Source organism: Labrus mixtus, chromosome 18 (genome assembly GCF_963584025.1).
Source record: "Labrus mixtus chromosome 18, fLabMix1.1, whole genome shotgun sequence".
Lineage (NCBI taxonomy): Eukaryota > Metazoa > Chordata > Actinopteri > Labriformes > Labridae > Labrus > Labrus mixtus.
The window spans coordinates 6,806,395-6,825,227 of record NC_083629.1 but is presented as its reverse complement, the minus strand read 5'-3'; the positions used below and the strand labels follow the sequence as shown (position 1 = coordinate 6,825,227).

Below are 18,833 nucleotides of genomic sequence, written 5' to 3'. Positions count from 1 at the left end.
CCCAGTTATCACACTTTAAATGTAAGAAATGTAATCTTTGACTGATCGTGTCCCCAGTTAGAAAGCATCCTTTTAAAATGTATCTGAAGAAACTTTTAAGACAGCTAAACCTGTTCCCTATGCACAAGTTTTGAGAGTATTAACGCTGAGCCACTCTCTGGGGGAAACTCATTTTGGCTACTTGTAAACTGTATGAAGAATCTGATGGCTTGTAGCAACAGCCCCGGGACCTCATATTCCCGCAATACCACCCAAATGACCTCCTAGAGGCACAGTCGTTGGCCTTCTCCAAGTCCACAGAACACATGTAGACTCAATGAGCACACTCCCATGCTCCACCCAGGAGCCCTGCGAGGGTAAAGAGTCAGTCCACTGTCCCACGGCCGGATGGAGTCCGCATTATTCCTCTTTTATCTGAGGTTCGACAATCAGTCGGAGCCTCCTTTCCAGCTTTCACATAATAACCTCAATTTAAAAATAGCTTTCAGCCCTTACTAAACACACGTTTTAGATACTTAAAAAACAACTAAACTCAAAACAAAAGTATAAAAACATCCTTTTATTACAAAGACAATAATTTACAAAATGATCAGGTAAGAATTTAAAGGCAGGAGTGCGTATTGATACATTATTTCCCCTTTCGCATCCTAATCAAAGCATGAATGAAGTCATAAATTAGAGTCATCACAGCATTCACAGCACAGTGTACATTTCATCAGTCAGTGATTATTCCGCCACCACGTTGAAGTTATCAAACTGAGCCAGCTCAAACGAGCGGGTTCCTACAGCGGCCCAGCCGTTCTGAGGCATCAGGACCACTGCGTTCTTCCACAGAGGATATCCATTCAGAAGACCAGACGCAAATTGACCCTGCAAAACACACACACACACACCTCATTAGATACATCTGTCTATCACAGACTGCAGGTACATCACAGAGGTTTGGATCTCCTCTACATTAACAACCAGACTCTGCAGGTCTGTCTAAATTATACTGAGGTTAACCAACATTATTTATATTGTCAGTATCCAATGTCTGTGTACTTTATCATCAGTCGGGACGCTTTGACTTTTTTAATTTAAGACAGTTGCTCAGACTTGTGATGTTAACACGACTGAATGATCTGCTCCTGCTGATTTCTTTTCCAAAACCCACAGAAGACTGAGAAAATGTCAATGTTTCCAAAAGTGTGTACTCACCTCCACAGTGAGTGTCAACGTGTGCCAACCGAACGCAAGAGTACCAGACTTTCCCTCTGCAAGAACAGTCTGTCCAGCTGTGGACAAACAACACCAGATTAAAAACACACAAAATGACAGCAGTTTAATCTTTTAGATTTACATCGACTGACGAAACAGCAAGGGAGGGGCAGGGGAAGTGTGGAGACAGGAGGGGAGGGGGAAGCTGAGGGATGAAGGAGGTGTGTCTGAAGACAGCGTATATTTGGGACAGACAATCTGCTCTGAAAGTTGCATAGTAAGGTTTTGAATATCGACTTAAAACTTGAGCAAACATATCTCTCTCTTTCTCTTTATTTTCTCCATAATAAGCAGTGGTTTTTCTCACTGACCGAGGTCGTTGGTGACTTTGTACGTGCCGTCTGCAAACACCCAGAAGAAAACTCCTTTAGCGCTGCGGATCGACTGTCCTCCTTTGTCGACTCGAGCTGCTACAAACACTCCTCCAGTCTTCACCGTCTCCATGAAGACGTCGCAGGACACCGTCAGGTTCTGCCTGGAACACAGAAACATTGAACAGAGTTATATTATTTACATTTATAAAAACGTGCACAGTATTAAACCCGCTCTGCTCTGCTCACCACTGGTAGTCTCCGATGACACTGACGGTCTGGTCAGCATCTGTTGCCCAGGTAACAGGTCTCTGGGTCAGAACCTGCCGTAAGGTGAAGACATGAGGTCCAGGATCGGTCAGGTTCATGAAGTACTCGAACACACCGGTCTGATCTGCAAAGTCTGGAGCCTCCGAGAACGCAGGGTTTCCTGCAGAGAGGTGGAGGGGCACCGTGAGGGTTACTTCATTCAGTGTTAATAATTAATAAACAGTAATTAGGTTAAGTTAATGACCTGTTGGCTATAGACTATGGTCATGTAGAATAAGGCACATATAAGAGTTTAATAATGACTAATGAGCAGCCAGTATGCTACTAATTAGCATGCCAATAAACTAATACTGAGATCTTAATTTAAAGTAAATAAAATTTTGTTAAAAAAAAAAAAAAGTCTTTGTTCTGATTTTAGTTCCCGAGGTGTATCCGTTGTACTTACGAACATTGAAGTCGTCCTTGTAGACTTTAGGGAAGCGAGCCGATGGAGGGGGGGCGGGGTAAACGCCTTTCTGTCCCGTTGTCAGCGTGGTTAAAGTGTACACTTCATCTTCAGCCAGATTTAAAGTGAAAGATCCGTCTATGATCTGAAAACATTAAAACAACATGTTCATGTAAAATGTAAGCTTCCCTACAGCTCACATGAGATCAATGTTTGTGAACTTCTTTCACCTTCACTGGAGCGAGTTTCTCAAAGAACGACGGTTTCTTTGTTTTGAAGTCAAACTGTGAACGCCAAACATGCAGCTCCTTTATGAAGGCCTGGGGGGGGGGGGGGGGGGGGGGGGGGGGGGAGAAAAACAGCTGTGATTAAAGAGAAAGGTGACACTTCCTGACACATAACGGTACGAGTCAAACCTCAGATGAACTCACAAACGATCCCTTCAGCTGGAAAGTTGCATTCTGGGACGTCACATTAAAGGGGAGGAGAGGCGGTCGGACACACACCGAGTGATCATGAGTCTGAGAAAAAAAATAAAGTTTATGTTTTTATCTCATGTACAGGCATACTGCTAAGAACAATAAAGAGGATCATAGTGAAGGATAACTTGCCATGGTTTCTATGACGACAGTGAGGTTTCCTTTCCCGTCAGTCAGAGCGACATAACTTCCTCCGTGCTCCAGGTGTCCGACAGTCTGCAGGTACGTCCACCCGGGCTGAGTGAACTGAGTGGTGTGGGCTTCAGAGAAATGATACAGGGATTTACAGTTTAAACTAAAAGAAAAAAAGATATCAAAGCTTAAAAACAATGAGAATCAGAAATAATGCCTCTCGAGGGGGAACTCCATGATGAACAGGAATAACTGCAACAGGCAGCTTGCACGGTTAAAAAGTTAATAACACAAAGTTTTATTATTAATGCATCAAACTGAAATAAAAAGGATATTTTATTGATTTTGTTCTATAGGTGGGGCGATGACAGAAAATGAGTTGAGAGATTCAACAGAAAAGAAGAAGAATCGGCACTACATTGAAGAAACAAAACATCTTGGGTAGGCTAGTGGTTAGTGTGCATGCCCCATGTACAGAGGATTTAGTCAACTAAGCAGATGGCCCGGGTTCAAATCCGACCAGTGGCTCCTTTCACTCATGCCCTCTCTCTCAGATTTCTGACTCTATCCACTGTCCTGTCTCTAAATGAAGGCCTGGTGTCTTTTTGTAAACTACGGTTCATCATGAGAATAAGGTCTTCAGAATACAGATCAGGATTAAATCATCTTAGAAATAAAATGAAACCAAAGATTCAGAGCTGAAGTTCTGAAAAATAAAGACTCGACAGAAATGTTAAATTAATTTAACTCAATAAAAAAAAAACGACTTTAACGTAGGTTACACGTAAAACATGCATCTTTCTAAAGGTGTATACTGCCCCGTAGTGTCTGGGAGTGTGTGGTGAATGGCATTACAGCATCTGAAAAATAAAGATTTATTTTTGGGCTTTTTGTGCCTTTAATGGAGAGATAGACAGTGGATAGAGTTGGAAATCAGGGCGAGAGAGAGTGGGGAATGACATGCGGGAAAGGAGCCACAGGCTGGATTACGGGCCGCCCGCTTTGACGAGTACAGCCTCCATACAACCACTGCGCCACCAGCGGCCCGTTAATATGTCTTTTTAATGCATCTCATAATCGTGTATTAGTGCAGGACGATGAACTCCTGCACAGGTCATGAAGGAGTGTTCAGTGTTTTACTTGTTCAAATAGACGTTATCATCGTCTCAAACACACACAGTCCCATGTTTGTGCAGTATTTAAAGCGGACCTGTGATCCAGATCGGAGACTCCACCACATAGTTTCCACTCCACGGCTCCTCGGCCGTCATCAGCCCGTCTCTACCAAACGGGAGCTTCTCGTAGTAACTCGCCACCAGGTTCCATGAGATCGTCCTGGAAAGAGAACACACACACACACACACACACACACACACACACACACACACACACACACACACACACACACACACACACACACACACACACACACACACACACACACACACACACACACACACACACACACACACACACACACACACACACACACACACACACACACACACACACACACACACACACACACACACACACACACACACACACACACACACACACACACACACACACACACACACACACACACACACACACACACACACACACACACACACACACACACACACACACAGAGAGAGAGGAGGGATTAACACAGGGCTTTTAAACCTTACAGAAAATGTTAAACAATGATTTTTCAACCTTGCTTTAACATTAAGTTGTAATTAATGGTCGCTTATAGCTTGTTTTTGAGCATTTTCTTACGCCGTCATGAGTCCGTTGACGTAGTTCTGGTTCAGGATCCGGGCCCAGCAGCCTCCTCCCACCTCGTCGTTGAAGCTGCTATAGTCCTCCGACGACCACAGCTTCTTCTGCGTCTTCAGAGCGTCCAGCACGGTGGTGGTGCCCGGGTAGTGAGCCCTGAACGACACACAGCACACAACGCGTCGATATGAAGAGAAAACAACAGAGGTCTGTTCACACATTTTACCAATGCAAGAGTAGTACAAACACACACATACACACACACACTGACATGAAATCAAATGAGGGATACCTATATATATATATATATATATATATATGTATATGTAGTGCCGTTATTTCTCACATCCTGCAGATAAAGACAAACGCTCTCAGCCCCTCCAAAGATAACCAGTGTTAGTATTTGCATGCATGTGATAATGAGTTATAGACAGACTCTGTTAGCGTGAACAGAAGAGGCTCCTACCCTATCACGTCTACAGCTGTGCTGAGTTCAGGGTCTAGCAGCAGAGTCAGAGAAATGGGCTCCCACAGGTTGTCACTGGCTATGATCCTGACCCCCTCCAGACCGCTCTTATCCAGAGTGTAGCGCAGCAGCTGGAGCAGCAGAGGGAGACACAGAATCACTGACTGTGTCTGACTCTGCAGACTTTACTGACACCATGTAAAAACCACTTCTTCTGAAGGGAAATAAACTGGCTTCAAATCTATGTTTAATGACTTTATCTCGCTGTTAGACATCCTGAAATATTCAAGCTTTTTACAGGTACTCCCCCTTTGAACTCGCAAAAGATTATGGGTAAAAAATGCAACTATTGGCTAATATTCCTCCCCTGAAAAAGGCTAAATACAATATCAAACTGATGCAGATTTCTTTTTCAATTCTTTGTCTGCATATCAGTTGTTTGGCTGAACATAAATGTTGTTGTGCAACACTGCGCTTCATAAGAAAACGTTCCCATGCAGAAAGGTGAATGACACGAGCATGCACACACTGTATGCAGACGATGAAGTTAAATGTACGACGGAACTACAACAGATCCCCGAGAAAAAACAGCCACAAACATTCAGCTCTCAACCACACATCAGGAGGTTTTTATGGGAAGAAGAACGAGGAACTGAACTGTTGACACCTTGTGTGCATCATCGTGCACAATTGTTCTGTCAATCAGTTGTTAGAAATACAAGTGTCCTTAAGTCACCTCACAGCTCTGTGTCAAACCTCATTCCTTCACTTTACAGGAGTTTTATTTCAGTCACCTGACTTCAGGCTGGCTGTACTCACCCGATCACCTGAACAGCATCGTTAAGGTAAGAGTCAACGATGACAGATTTAGCGATGCTCCAGTCGCCGTCTGCTGCGATGATGGCGACGTCAGTCAGACCGACTTTATCCAGAGAGTCCCGGAGCACCTTAGTGATAAAGACACGCTCTCAGAGGAGCCAAGCTTTGAACGCAGGCTACATCTCCCCCCCATGTGGGATGTAACTCAACTGTTTGTGGCTGTTTTTTCTCTTCTAATTTCCCATAATGCACTTCAACAGTCATGTGTACGACATTAAAATTTCAGCGGTTAGGATTACCTTGATGTACTTGCTGTCATAGTTTCGCTCGTTCCAAATCTGAAAACAGGAAAGTGAGTTTTAGTTACAAACTTGTTTGGTTTTATTTGTGATCTGCTGCTGAAACAAATCCTTCAAACAAACATTCAATGTGTGATGCAGAAGGGTCAGACTCCCCAGGACTGATGGTTGGATCTGGGGGGTCTGCATACATAAGCTGCAGGGCCTTCTCCATTGCTGCTCCCACCCTCTGGAACTCAAGCCCAAAATCCATCAGAGACCCCCCCTCGCTCTCCACCTTTAAGAAATCCCTAAAAACTCTCCTTTTCTACATCGCCTATCACCTCTAACAGACTCTTCTCATCTTCCTTCTCCTACATTATTTCTTTATTGTATTGTTTTCACTGTTTTGTTTTGTGAAGTATCTTTGAGTACTTAGAAAAGTGCTATAAGGAGGGGCGGAGCCGGACACCAAGCATGTAAGACGTGCTTTTCGATGCTCCGTTGTTATGTGACAATTTCACCTAAAATCAGTTTCTTGATGTCATTTCTGGACACCGTGTGACTCTCTGCTTCCTTAGTTATAACTTTGGGACACTTTTTTTTTTTTTTTTTTTACTTTTTCTGGAACTTTTACCAACTATGACCTCCACTAAAACAAGAACCGATGCTGCTCGTGCAGGCCGCAGCAAAGCCTCTCATTTGACTGCGCCTTCGTCACCCCCTGCGGCTACAGCTAGCACAAGTATGGCTAACAGCGCCGACCTACGGACTCTGCAGTCAATGCTGGACTCTCAGAAAAGCACTATAAGAGCCCAATGCATGAACTGGCGGCTCGATGGAAGAAGTTATCTTCATGCAACATAAACTATATCTCATTTGTAAATATGACCATATATCTTACAAACTTGACATAGCACCCAGCCATTACACAGTTTGTGTACTGTTAGAGGTAAGATTACACATGATGAGGTAGAGGTATTTGTATTTGTGCAGAATGCAACATTAACAAGAAAGAGAGATAAATTAAACGTGAACACACCCCGACATATTGGATATCCAGGTCGTGGTACTGTTTGGCACCAATGATCCAGTTCACCACGTACGTCGCAGTGATGTCTGGGAAATCATACGGCCAGTTTTTACCGTGACCGACCCAACCGGGAAACGCCCAGGGTAGCCCTGCACACAGAAAATACAATCTTTATCATCCCAGCTGCTGGTCTGACTTCATGGTGCAGGATTCAAACTTTACCTATGAGAGTGATATCTGGGTTTCTCTTCTTGGCCTCTTTCATCAGCCACCACTCATAACCTCTGAAGTAGTTCTCGTCATTTTCATAGTGCATGTGCGACGGCTCGGTGCCATCTGGAGAATTAAAAATAAAAACACATAATAGGACAATATTAAAATAAGATAACTCACATGAAAAACTCAAGAGAACAATGCTGGTTTCCAGGATAACTTCTGGTTGTTTCCTCCACTTATCTGTCCTCAGGATCGTGTGTAACAAAGCTTTTGAATCTCTGCCTTGGGCCAACACAGACTCCAGGAGCGCCACTGATGTCTGGATGTTGGTTTTGGTCTTTTCTGACGACAAACAGGTTTTTAAATAATTAAGTTATTTTCTGTCCTCACCTGTAGTTTGAGCGTCCCCTCCGATCTCCACCTTTAAAATGTGCAGAGAGGCTCCAAAGTTTGGCTGCAATCAGAAGAAGACGACAGGTGGTGATTTTTGTCAGGTGGTTTAAAGTGAGCTGAATGAATGAGCTGCATCGAGGCTCACCTTGAACAGGTAGTCCAATATCTGACTGCGGTACGGCTCTGCGTAATTCACCAACAAACGAGACGTCGCCTGCAGAAACCGGTGGAAAAAATGATGCTTTATAATCATCAAAATTACGACAGAAAAATATGAAAATATGTCACTTTAACTCTGAAACAGGAAGTAAACAGAGTGAACTCACCCCTCCGCCGCTCAGACCTCCGACCCCGTCAAACTCTCTGCCCAGCCCGTCTTTATCGTTCAGGATGTAGTCCTCAGAGGAGCAGAGAGCCGCAGGAGCACCGAGGGTTAAAACAAGCACCGCAGAAACACGGAGGATTAAAGCTAACACCGGAGAAACTCTCAAATCCATCACTGAATCTTCTTGGAAGCAGCGCGAGCTCCGGCTGCGACTGCGGACTGTGTGCACGCTCGCGCCTCCTCCTGCTACCTCACGTGACTGAACTGCTGACAAGTCACGTGCTCTCAAAAGTTGTCTAGCAACATTTGTGACCTTTGACCTTTTAATTTATTTAGGAAGAAGTTGTCTCATTTCGTAAAGATTGTGCTGAAAGATTGTAACTTGCTCTAAGATAAAGGAAAAATAAATGAGACTGTAAAGCTTTATAAAATGTTTAATGACTTTTTAAGACCCTTAAGACCCAAACAATTCAATTTAAAAAAACTTTATTTGTCCCTGGGGGGCAGTTCAAAGGCACATAGAGCAGTATGAAGAAAATAATAAATAGATAAAGTAGAATAGAGGTATAAATGGACGGTGATCGGACTAACAGATGTAAACAGAACTTAATGCAGTAGAGGAATACAGAATGGGTAAAGTGATAATAGTGCAATGGTGATCAAAAATACAACGAGTACTGAATACAGAGCTACATGCTAGTTGGCAAATCGTCTCGATCCCCAGCTCCTGCAGCTACATGTCCGATGTGTGCGAAACTTAACCCCAAGCAGCCTCTACCACCAGTGTGTGAATGTGTAGGTGTGAATGTGTAGGTGTGACCTGCGGTTTAAAAGTGCTGAGTAGTCAGAAGTCTAGAAGCTTAAGTTGTTATGCACATTACAGAAGTGAAACTGAGAAACCTTTTTTTTTACAAGACTTATTTTATGTGAACATATAGACTTTAAACTAATAAACATAGGCTATATACATGACCAACCTTCAATGGGGCGCAATGACACTCTAAAGCCACCTGGTGGTGCTGTTGTCTGCGTAAACAATGTTTGAACTCACCGGAAGCTGCAGGCTATAATCTCTGCTTCTGTTTGCTGTGAAATGATTCATCCTCTCTCACACCATTAAACTGTCAGGCAGTAAAACAAATCCCATTCATTCATCGTCCAGTTCATTGTTTAGCAGTTTAAAGAGGTTTGTTTGTTTTAAACTGATAAATAGACAGCTGAATAATTACCTCTATTACAGATGACTGTACATCCGTTTCTGTCAACTTTTTGTCAAAATTTAGATTTTATTTTTGAACAGCTGTAATCGTGTACATCTTCTCATTAATACACATGTTCACAGAGCACTTAAAATACCTGCACATGAATACCCCCCACTTATCCTGCTGTCACTATCCATCCATTTGTTAGTCAAATGACGACTGGTCTTCAACCTAAGAGCACAGGTCACTCCGCTGCTCTTCTCCCTCCACTGGCTCCCAGTTACTGCTCGCATCAAAAATGTAAAACTCTGCTGCTCGCTTACAAAAACATCACCTACTTACCTACACTCTATAATCCAGGTCTACACTCCCTCCCGCCCACTACGCTCTGCCAATGAAAGGCGTCTGATCAAAACCTTCACAACAGGGTCCTAAGTCTCTAACTAGACTCTTCCCCCGGTGGTGGAATGAACTTCCAAACTCAATTCGATCTGCATAATCCTTTTGCACCTTTAAGAAAAAGCTAAAGACCCAGCTCTCTCATGAACATTTTGTATTTTGATAATGATGATGATGATATTTAAATTTATACCCCACAATATAAAACATGTAATAAAACCATTACAATTTCAGGAGAGACAAGTAACATTATGCTGTGATCTGGGGCTGATCGGAGGAAGAGGATGATGAGACTGCAAAGGTTTGGTGGCAACGATGGCATGAATGAACTTGTGGAAGACAGCAGCAACATGATAGGCTAACGATGAGGGAGTAAAGCACTGCTATAGATAGATGTGAGCAGAATATAAAGTGTTCCTGACTGAATGTTAGCTAGAGCTACATTTAGATAAATGAGTGACAAAATTAACTGTTAGCTTAAAATACTGTTATGTCCACAAGTTTGAAGAAATCCTTTGCACAAACATTTGGTTGCAGATTCACTTCAAACCTAACATAAAGGGGATGCAGCCTCTGGGTTTAATGCAGGAGTGTCTTAAACCGACATTGTTTCTAATGACCAGCAGGGGACAGAATCCTGAGAACCCCCCCATGTCCTACTGCAGAAGACATATTTGTTTCTTTGTCTCTTCTGTCAAACCCATCTCTCTAGCCACTTCAGCCCTCACCGTGTTCCTCTTCTCCTGCTCGACGTCCTGCTGCTCCTTTGAAATTCTCTTTTTCGCTTTCTTTGACGCCTTTTTTGCTTTTCTGAACATCTTGACGGAGTAGTAGCCCCCCTCGTTCTCCAGAATCATCCTGTCGATCTTGTCCATGAGCTGAACGGTCTGTTCCCGGGAACTGAGTCGGTTGTTGAAGACGTGATATCTGCCGTAGCACATCTCAATGAGCCCCTTCAGCTCTTCACTCTTTGAGATGAAGGTCTCAATCGTTTGCTTCTTTAGCTTGTCTCCGTGTGTGAACAACACTAAAGAGTACCTCTCTGCATCCTCGCCGAAATAGGACTGGATCATCTTGATGGTGTCCCTCTCCTCTTTGGTGAACCGGCCCAGCTGGAGAACCACCAGGAAGGCGTGCGGACCGGGAGCAGCCAGCGTCATACACGGCTGGATCCTCTTGAACACTTCTTCTTCGTTGAAATTAGTGTCAAACAGCCCCGGGGTGTCGATGACCACCACATTTCGACCTCCGACCTCTCCGTCGGCTCTCTTGCATTGAAAAGTCCAGGATGAGGAGGACAGCTCAGACTGGAACGCCTCTCTGTCCAGGATGGTGTTTCCAGTCGCGCTCTTCCCTGCGCCGGTCTTCCCCAACATAATGATCCGGAGAGCGTCACTCTTCTTCTGCTTTCTTGTTCCTGTGTACACAAAACAAAGCAATGTCTCTTAAATTTCTTTAATGAGCAAACAATCTGAACGCAGCTTTATTTAATGTTAAGACTTATTCCCTCATCCCCCTTTATGTACGACAACAAAAATCATTCAGCCTGAGTCCAGCAGGATTAGTTCTTAAATTTTATTGCACATAAATACAAACTCTATAAGTAGCAGGATGGTACATGTTAATGTTGATTAGCTTTTATGCACAAAATGTATCAGATATGAAGTGATTCATAACATCATGAGAGTCGTGTGTACTGTCAGATGTGCAAAGATTTAACAAAGGTATAAAAGGCAGATGACATCAGAATTTGGAATAATGTTTTCACAGTAAACATTACTAAACAAACTTTAACTGTATGTTCTGACAAACCATTATCCTGTAAATGCACAAACAGTCACAAAACATGTGCAGAACATTTCCACAAACATACCGCTTTGGCAAAATGTTTCATGCCTCTGAAAGCCTTACAGAGGAAGGTGATGCAAATATGTAACATAGCATACAAAACATTAATTCAATTTTTCGTAGTGTCCTTAATGAATTACTAATTCATATTGTCCTCTGGTTTCACATGAGAAAAGCGTCCACAGAGAAAGCATGGAGTCGAAAATGATTCACTGGCATAAATAAGGTCGTATCACTAAACCACTCAGCTCCTTTAGACTCCTGTCAGGAGTTTTTCACTGGTTACAAATCAAACTGAGATTAAAGTTAATGTCTCTTTATGAGCTACAACAGAATATTCACCAGACCATTGTCGAAAAATACAACTTCATGATAATACATTTATTTATATAAAAACTTTAAAAACAGATGTTTACAAAGTGCTTTGAAAGACAAGGCAAAGGCAGAGACTCCAAACAGAGTGATCTACACAATTCAAACACAAAGGCAAGAATGTAAAAGATCTACATTTACAAGAATAAATGCAATATTTACAAGATTACTTTTTACAAAGTTATCAATGCCTGGAGGTAGGTGTCAGGCAGAGGCAGAGAAACACTTCACTGAGTTAACTTCCTTTGATTTTAACTTTCCTCTGTTATTCTTTGTTTTGTTCTTACAGCTGACCAAGTCGTTTTTAGGCACCAGATGCACCTCAGTTAGTCTGTATTAAGGTTTAGCATGAGATGATTTGGGCTAAACTAGCAAAACGCTTCTTATCAACAGCCAAGGCGCATTGTTATCTTACAAAGAGCAGGTAAAAGACCTTACTTAATGCTATATTACAAAGACCTGGCTTAATTCATCCTGAGCACTTTGAACCCTTGAAGGTTGACAAACTTTAAAACAAGTTTCTAGTTCTAAATCCACTCTGATCCTGTATTTGATCATGCCTATAAACCCCTCTATTTCAGCCCTGCTGAGAACAGGCTGTTTCTGTGTCTATAAATGTAAATGAGCTGTGTCTGACCACGCCCCCTCTCTGGAAGGTCTTAAATGTACTCGGGCTTTCTCTCTCCATGTCCTATTGTTTACGGTGAGAAGGCAGACTCAGAGAGCAGAACAAACACCTAGCTGTGGGAGTGTCACCCACCTGGGGGAGGGGTTACTGCCCTTTGTGATGTCATGAAGGGAAAATCTCCAAACGGCCTGTTTGAGCACACATTTTCTGAAAAGTGGAGCAGGCTAAAGGAAGGAGAGAATGGACTTATCTCATCTATGGGGGGTTTGTTGACAGACTAGGGACACATTAGTGTTATAGGAACATGGTGAAGAGGATTCTGCACAAAATTTGACCTTTAAGACATAATATTGATGAACGCTGGTTTGAGGACCCCCCTGTGAAATTTTGCAGAGGGACCAAACAGACTCTAGAATCGCCACTGCAAACTAGTTCTCTGATGTTGACCTCAAGTTTCACATAGTATTCCAACAAAATCCTCCGAAGTGAAAAGAGAATAAACTTCTATAGACCCTTAAGACTTCTGGACTCTAGATATTGTTTGAGACGTCAGCAAGCAGTTTTGGCACCAAATGAACCATAGGAAAGTCTTAAATAGATCAGAGTTGAAGCAGCAAAAAAACCCCACATCAAAATCAGATTTTGATTTAAAGAACAAGCATTGATGGTCTGGTTAAAAGAAGGATAATTTTCACACGGATATGAAGACTGCCCTGAATTTAATTTAAATCCCCACTGGGTTTTGCGGCATTGGGGATGACAAAAACACTTTCATGCAGCGGGTGAGAAATATGCTTCAACTTGAAAGGAGTCGTTTGAAAGTCTGACACACACAGAAGAGTATAGTATTCGCGTACAGGACTCACATGTTGTGACTATTTAATGAACTGCTGTTAGACTGGGTTGGCTCTTCTCATTGAACATTGCATTTATCTGAGGCTTTGACAGTTAAGACTCCAACTGCTGCTCCAACTCCTGCACCGACTGCAACGCCGACTGCGATACCAATTGGACCTCCAGCAATACCCAGAATCCCTCCGACAGCAGCGCCAAACGACGCAGCTAACAGAATAGCTGGAGCAGCAATAAAATCATTTGATCTCTCAGCCTGAGATCTGGCTTGACACTCGTATCTCTTGTACACCAGACGCTCCTCCCTGCGGTATGTGGATCCTGTATATCTGGATCTCAGTTGATTCAGCTCCTTCTGCCTCTGTTCCTCTAACTCCTTCATGAGGCGCTTTGTCTCCTTCTCTATGGCCTCCTCTGCTTTCAAGAACATTTCATTGGTGTAGAAGCCGCCGCCGTTAGCCATGGTCATCTTGTTGATTTTGTCCACGAGCTGATTGACTTGCTCTGGGTCTTTGATTTCGTTGTTGAAGACGTGGTATCGGTTGTAGCAGGTCCGGATGAAGGCTTTCAGGTCAGGACTCTCAGCCAAGTACCCCTCGATGGTTTGCCTCCTCAGCTGGTCTCCGTGGGTGAACAACACCATTGTGTATCTCGCAGCATCTTCCCCAAAAGTGATCTGGATCATCTTGATGGTGTCCTTCTCCTCCTGCGTGAACCTGCCCAGCTGAAGAACCACCAGGAAGGCATGAGGACCCGGAGCCGACAGGGAGATGCACATCTTGATCCTCTTCAGCACTTCTTCTTGAGTGAAATTAGTGTCAAACAACCCCGGAGTGTCGATGACAGCCACTTTTCTGCCTCCAACATTCCCTTTAGCTTTCTGACATTCAGCAGTTTGAGAAGATGGAGACAGCTCCGACTCAAACGCTTCTCTGCCCAGGATGGTGTTTCCTGCCGCGCTCTTCCCTACTCCGGTCTTTCCAACCAGAACAATCCTTCTTTCATCTGAGTCAGTGGCTCCTCCGTACCCTGTCAGACAGAAATACACTGTTTATCATGCAATCAGGGCTGGGCGATACAGTGATACTTCAATTATCAAGATTGTTCTTTATCATGATGTACTACCTGATTATCCTACCAATTTAGAAGTATATTAGCTTAGTTTAGAATTTATTTTTGTACCCTTATCTGAATTACTCTCAGGTCTCCTCTTCTCATAAACCAATGTACCGAGTTATTGAAACCAGTACGATGGACTAGTCGACTTTGTTGGGACTTCAGCAGCTATGATCTGAGTTCCTTGTTTTAACCCTCTCCTCCATGCCATGTGGGTGTTACAAACAAATTCTTAAAATGGTTTTGTCAGGAAGTTAATAGAAAGAGAAATAGAAAGAGTGTACTGAAATTGGCCGATTGGACTACTTTTGATGGTGGGAATTCCAGCTCCAACCTACAGATTGAATGCCTTTTAGCCGTTGTGTGATAGGCTGTTTGATCCATCTGAGTAATGTCAATGACCTAAACGTAATCGCAACAATTGTATCGCCCAGCCCTACATACAGTGATGTTCTGTCAAAAACAGGGGGGCTATGAGAGCACAGTACTGATGAAAAGACTCTCTTCGTTTTTGAAATGAAAGATTAGAGTGACCACTCATGGGAAAATATCAGTCAGTTATTTAAACCCAACAGTCATGTCACAACCCCGAAAGAAACATCCTTTGTTATTTTTGGGTAATGCAATAATGGTGATATCCAACAGGTGTCAGGGCCCTTATATCCAACAATTCAAATAATTCTTAAAACCCAGAACCAGTTTAAATGTGCAGCACCTTCCAACACCAAAGCTTTTCGAAGTAATGTAAGACAGAACACAGTAAGTAAATAAGTGACAGAATATCAAGGCAGTATTCACAGACAACAAATACGATTTTAAAAGTAACACACAAACTTAAAGGTCACATATTCTTCTCTTTTTTAACCAGTTAAAATAAGTCTCAGAGGTCCCCATGAAACATGTGTGTGAAGTTTCTTGTTCTAAATCCACTTTGATCCTGTATTTGATCATGTCTATAAACCCCTCTATTTCAGCCCTGTTCAGAACAGGCTGTTTCTGTGTCTGTACCTTTAAATATGTAAATGAGCTGTGTCTGACCACGCCCCCTCTCTGGAAGGGCTTGGGTGGCTTGGGCTTTCTCGCTCCATGTCCTATTGTTTATGGTGAGAAGGCAGACTCAGAGGGCAGAACAAACACCTATGGGAGTGTCACCCACCTGGGGGAGGGGTTACTGCCCTTTGTGATGTCATGAAGGGAAAATCTCCAAACGGCCTGTTTGAGCACACATTTTATGAAAAGTGGAGCAAGCAAAAGACGAAGAGGATGGACTTTTCTAATCATTCTGGGTTTTGTAGACAGACTAGGGACACATGTAAGTGTTTGAGAAACTAAATTAGACAATTAAGAACTGTATAGTATTTGTTCTTATATATATTTGTTGAGACACAGAGCTTGAAAATGTTACATGCAAAGCTATTTTGAAACTATTAAACACAAACGGTAGGTACAGGCTGGAAGAAGCACTGTTGTGACCTCATTCTGTGAGGCAAACAACAATTACAACCAACTTAAACAGGCTACTCAGGAGGCAACTTAACCTTCCACCTCATGTGATCAGTGCAGGTGATCAAACTGTGGATCAATAAATGTGGGTTTGCGGGAAAAGTTAAAGTGTCTCGATCAGGAGGTTTGTAAATAATGTAATTTAGCAGCAGCCTAACCTTTTTTAAATGTCTTTCAGATGACATAATTTACTGCCAGAGCAAACCACACAGCCAAGTGACTAATTGAACAAGATATGTGGGGAAACAAACTGATGCTACATTTAGCTCTGCTAAGCTAGCATACAAAGAAATCAAGATATCCTGTACCCAAAGTGAACTAGCCCAACAATGCTTATGTAAAGTCATAATAAATTGCATTAGATTAATGTAGTTATAGCTACGCACAGATGGTAATACATAATTGCATCAATAATAGGAAAGGTGAAGTATGGGCCCTAAGGTATTTAATTGTATGTAAGTGCTTTAATTAACAGTCTTTAAGTATACTTAACTTTGAAGCTGTCTGGAAAATTGGAATAATACAAAAACCCAACCACTCTGCTTTTAGTTCATCGTAGTTCAACATCAAAGTTGTCATGCAATGTCAAACTTTGATTAATTAAAAATAACATTAATAAACTTGACGAAAGTTGATATTGAAAAATAATCAATAAAATATATTTTTTAAAGTAAATATCTCACAAAGTCAATAACTCCACCGAGCGGTCATATTCACAGGATAACCCCCGACTCTTACCGTTATAGTATTCTTTGCTCATGTTGAAAAGCTTAAATCTGGAAGGGTCCTGCTGTTGTGTCTCCTCTCATGCTATGAACATTTCTTTCTAACAATGTTGTCATGACATTATCTGTGTCTCTCACATGGGCGGTCCCTCTCTCTGTTCGACAGGTATTTCCAAGCAGGAGGAAGAGAAGCGTGTTTTTCCCAAACATACAATCAAGTCACAGAACGTGTGGAATGTCAGATTTTAATGCCGCCATCTTAAAGTGGATGTTTCATGCTTTTGAACCAGCCTCATTTCCACTCACAATCGAGGCAGGCTTTTTCTTCATCATTCGCCTGCTTTCATGTCTGTGGGCTACATAGTTAGGGCAACTTGAACTATGACTCACATGTTTGTAAGTGGGATGAACACGTAACTCCAGTTCTGTCAGGTTTGTGTGCCAGCATTCATTCATGGTATGTGAAAGTGTCCACAGCTTTCATCACACTGAATGTAAAAAACAACATTCTTCATGAGAAGCTAAACACTGGTTTCAAGAAATGACTTTCAACACTCCACCTATCTCTGACAGCAGCCGCGATGAAGGAAGTAGATTAAACTGGATGACGCTACTTAAAGAGTTATCCAAAGTATTCGGCTTTTTCTTTTGTATGCAGGTAGAAAAAAAAACAGTCTTGTGGTGTTTTGAGACCGCAGTCACAAAACACATTTTTTGCACAGTGCAATTATGAACAATTCAAAGACATATAACCAATGACTGGTGGACAGTGACACATTCATTTCATGCATTAAGGTCAATCTTTAAAAAGGTAACACCAACAAGAGCTTACCAGAAACTGAGCTAAGAAAAACCTCTGCATGCCGACAAACTTGTTCCGCTTGTCTGAACAACTTAGAAACAAGTCTCCATGACTCGGCAGAAAAATAGCATAAAGTATCTTTTCCTTTTTTACTCCCTCTTATCTCTCATCCTCCTGAAATGTAAATATTTAACAGACAACATCCTTCACATTACAGGGATGTCTTCTTGTTTTAGTTTATGATGACATTCATTTGTTTCATGCATGCGAATCACCTGAAGTCCCTTTCCCAGATGACTGACCTGCTTCAAGACAAGAACAACTGGTCTCTAGACCTTTGCTGAGAGACAGGAAACAGATAAGTGCAGCTGAAAGAAAATTAATCATGTGGTCTTCCTGGACATTACACATGTCTAATTTTGTTTCCCAAGTAAACACAGTCATGTCAAATTAATGTAGTCCAGCCTAACACGTGCAGACATTTACCTGATGTTCTTAGCTAGACCTTAACTTATCACCAAATCTATGGCTGTCGTCTTTTTTGATGGATGTGTCAATCACCATTGTTTTAAGTGATGCTTCCCTCCAGAGGATGATGGTGAAAAAAAAGTCAGCACAGGACAACACCACATCCCTGTTCCATCCTTGGTATCCACTGGATGGACAGCTGTGTTCAATAAAGAAAAAAAAAAGTTAAGCATATGTAGCACACAGCTATCACTGCAAATCCAGTTCCAATGTAAAAGATCTCAGCCTTTTTTCATCAAATAACAACTCGTCCATGCAGTGCGAGAGGTTGGTTTTCGAATCTTGAAAAATCTTGTATTTGTAAAATGAGGGAGGTCAGAAATGCACTCTGCCCTGAAAGCACAGAAAACCATGTCTGTGCTGATGGCAGCAAGAACTGAATCTTCAACTGTTGCCTTGATGGATCAGATTTCAACGGCCAATCCCAGGTTAGCGTTGGTCTTGGTCATATGGTCACTGTACCTCTGGACAAGTCCCGCCATGTTAAAACATTTTTTAAAGTAAAATTGAATGTATCAAATGCAGGTTTAATTATAGAGATATTCTGGCTTCATCCTGTTTCAACAGGAGGAGGCTGGGACACGCTGTCCTTGATCAAAACATGCAATTTTGGATCTTGCTCAGTACAAGTGTTGCAAAAGGCTGCAGATCCGAGCATGCATTTGTG

At 42.3% G+C, this 18,833-nt stretch overlaps 2 protein-coding genes across 4 annotated transcripts; both read right to left on the bottom strand.

Moving 5' to 3' along the window:
• Window positions 1-544: 544 nt before the first annotated feature.
• galcb (galactosylceramidase b) lies at window positions 545-8,463 on the bottom strand. Of its 2 annotated transcripts, none has more exons than XM_061062630.1 (17): window positions 8,193-8,463; window positions 8,012-8,080; window positions 7,864-7,927; window positions 7,480-7,593; window positions 7,267-7,406; window positions 6,246-6,284; window positions 5,947-6,074; window positions 4,662-4,817; window positions 4,108-4,232; window positions 2,898-3,025; window positions 2,718-2,807; window positions 2,517-2,606; window positions 2,287-2,431; window positions 1,821-2,001; window positions 1,572-1,735; window positions 1,201-1,277; window positions 545-870 (listed from the first exon to the last, which is right to left on the bottom strand). In XM_061062630.1, the coding sequence occupies exons 1-17, from the start codon at window positions 8,361-8,363 to the stop codon at window positions 727-729; spliced, it is 2,025 nt and encodes a 674-aa protein (XP_060918613.1). In that variant the 5' UTR covers window positions 8,364-8,463; the 3' UTR covers window positions 545-726. The 2 variants fall into 2 exon arrangements, with proteins under 2 accessions (XP_060918613.1, XP_060918612.1); XM_061062629.1 differs by lacking the exon at window positions 5,947-6,074 and adding an exon at window positions 5,128-5,258.
• Window positions 8,464-8,660: 197 nt separating this feature from the next.
• LOC132993003 (GTPase IMAP family member 9-like) lies at window positions 8,661-17,115 on the bottom strand. 2 transcript variants are annotated; one of them, XM_061062636.1, is made up of 2 exons: window positions 16,850-17,115; window positions 8,661-11,209 (listed from the first exon to the last, which is right to left on the bottom strand). In XM_061062636.1, exons 1-2 carry the CDS (start codon window positions 16,869-16,871, stop codon window positions 10,449-10,451), a joined length of 783 nt encoding a protein of 260 aa, XP_060918619.1. In that variant the 5' UTR covers window positions 16,872-17,115; the 3' UTR covers window positions 8,661-10,448. The 2 variants fall into 2 exon arrangements, with proteins under 2 accessions (XP_060918619.1, XP_060918618.1); XM_061062635.1 differs by lacking the exon at window positions 8,661-11,209 and adding an exon at window positions 11,344-14,521 and having other exon boundaries at window positions 16,850-17,075.
• Window positions 17,116-18,833: the final 1,718 nt, after the last annotated feature.

What these genes read in the sequence shown, in the direction of transcription:
- galcb (XM_061062629.1), bottom strand. Translation starts at nt 8,363, where the DNA reads ATGGATTTGAGAGTTTCTCCGGTGTTAGCTTTAATCCTCCGTGTTTCT. An exon ending in ACAGCTGTAGACGTGATAGG is followed by an intron (nt 4,818 to 5,127) that starts GTAGGAGCCTCT and finishes TGTGTCGTTCAG; the next exon opens with GGCTCACTACCCGGGCACCA. An exon ending in TCCAGCTGAAGGGATCGTTT is followed by an intron (nt 2,607 to 2,717) that starts GTGAGTTCATCT and finishes CCCCCCCCCCAG; the next exon opens with GCCTTCATAAAGGAGCTGCA.
- LOC132993003 (XM_061062635.1), bottom strand. Translation starts at nt 16,871, where the DNA reads ATGAGCAAAGAATACTATAACG. An exon ending in GAGCAAAGAATACTATAACG is followed by an intron (nt 14,522 to 16,849) that starts GTAAGAGTCGGG and finishes TCTGTCTGACAG; the next exon opens with GGTACGGAGGAGCCACTGAC.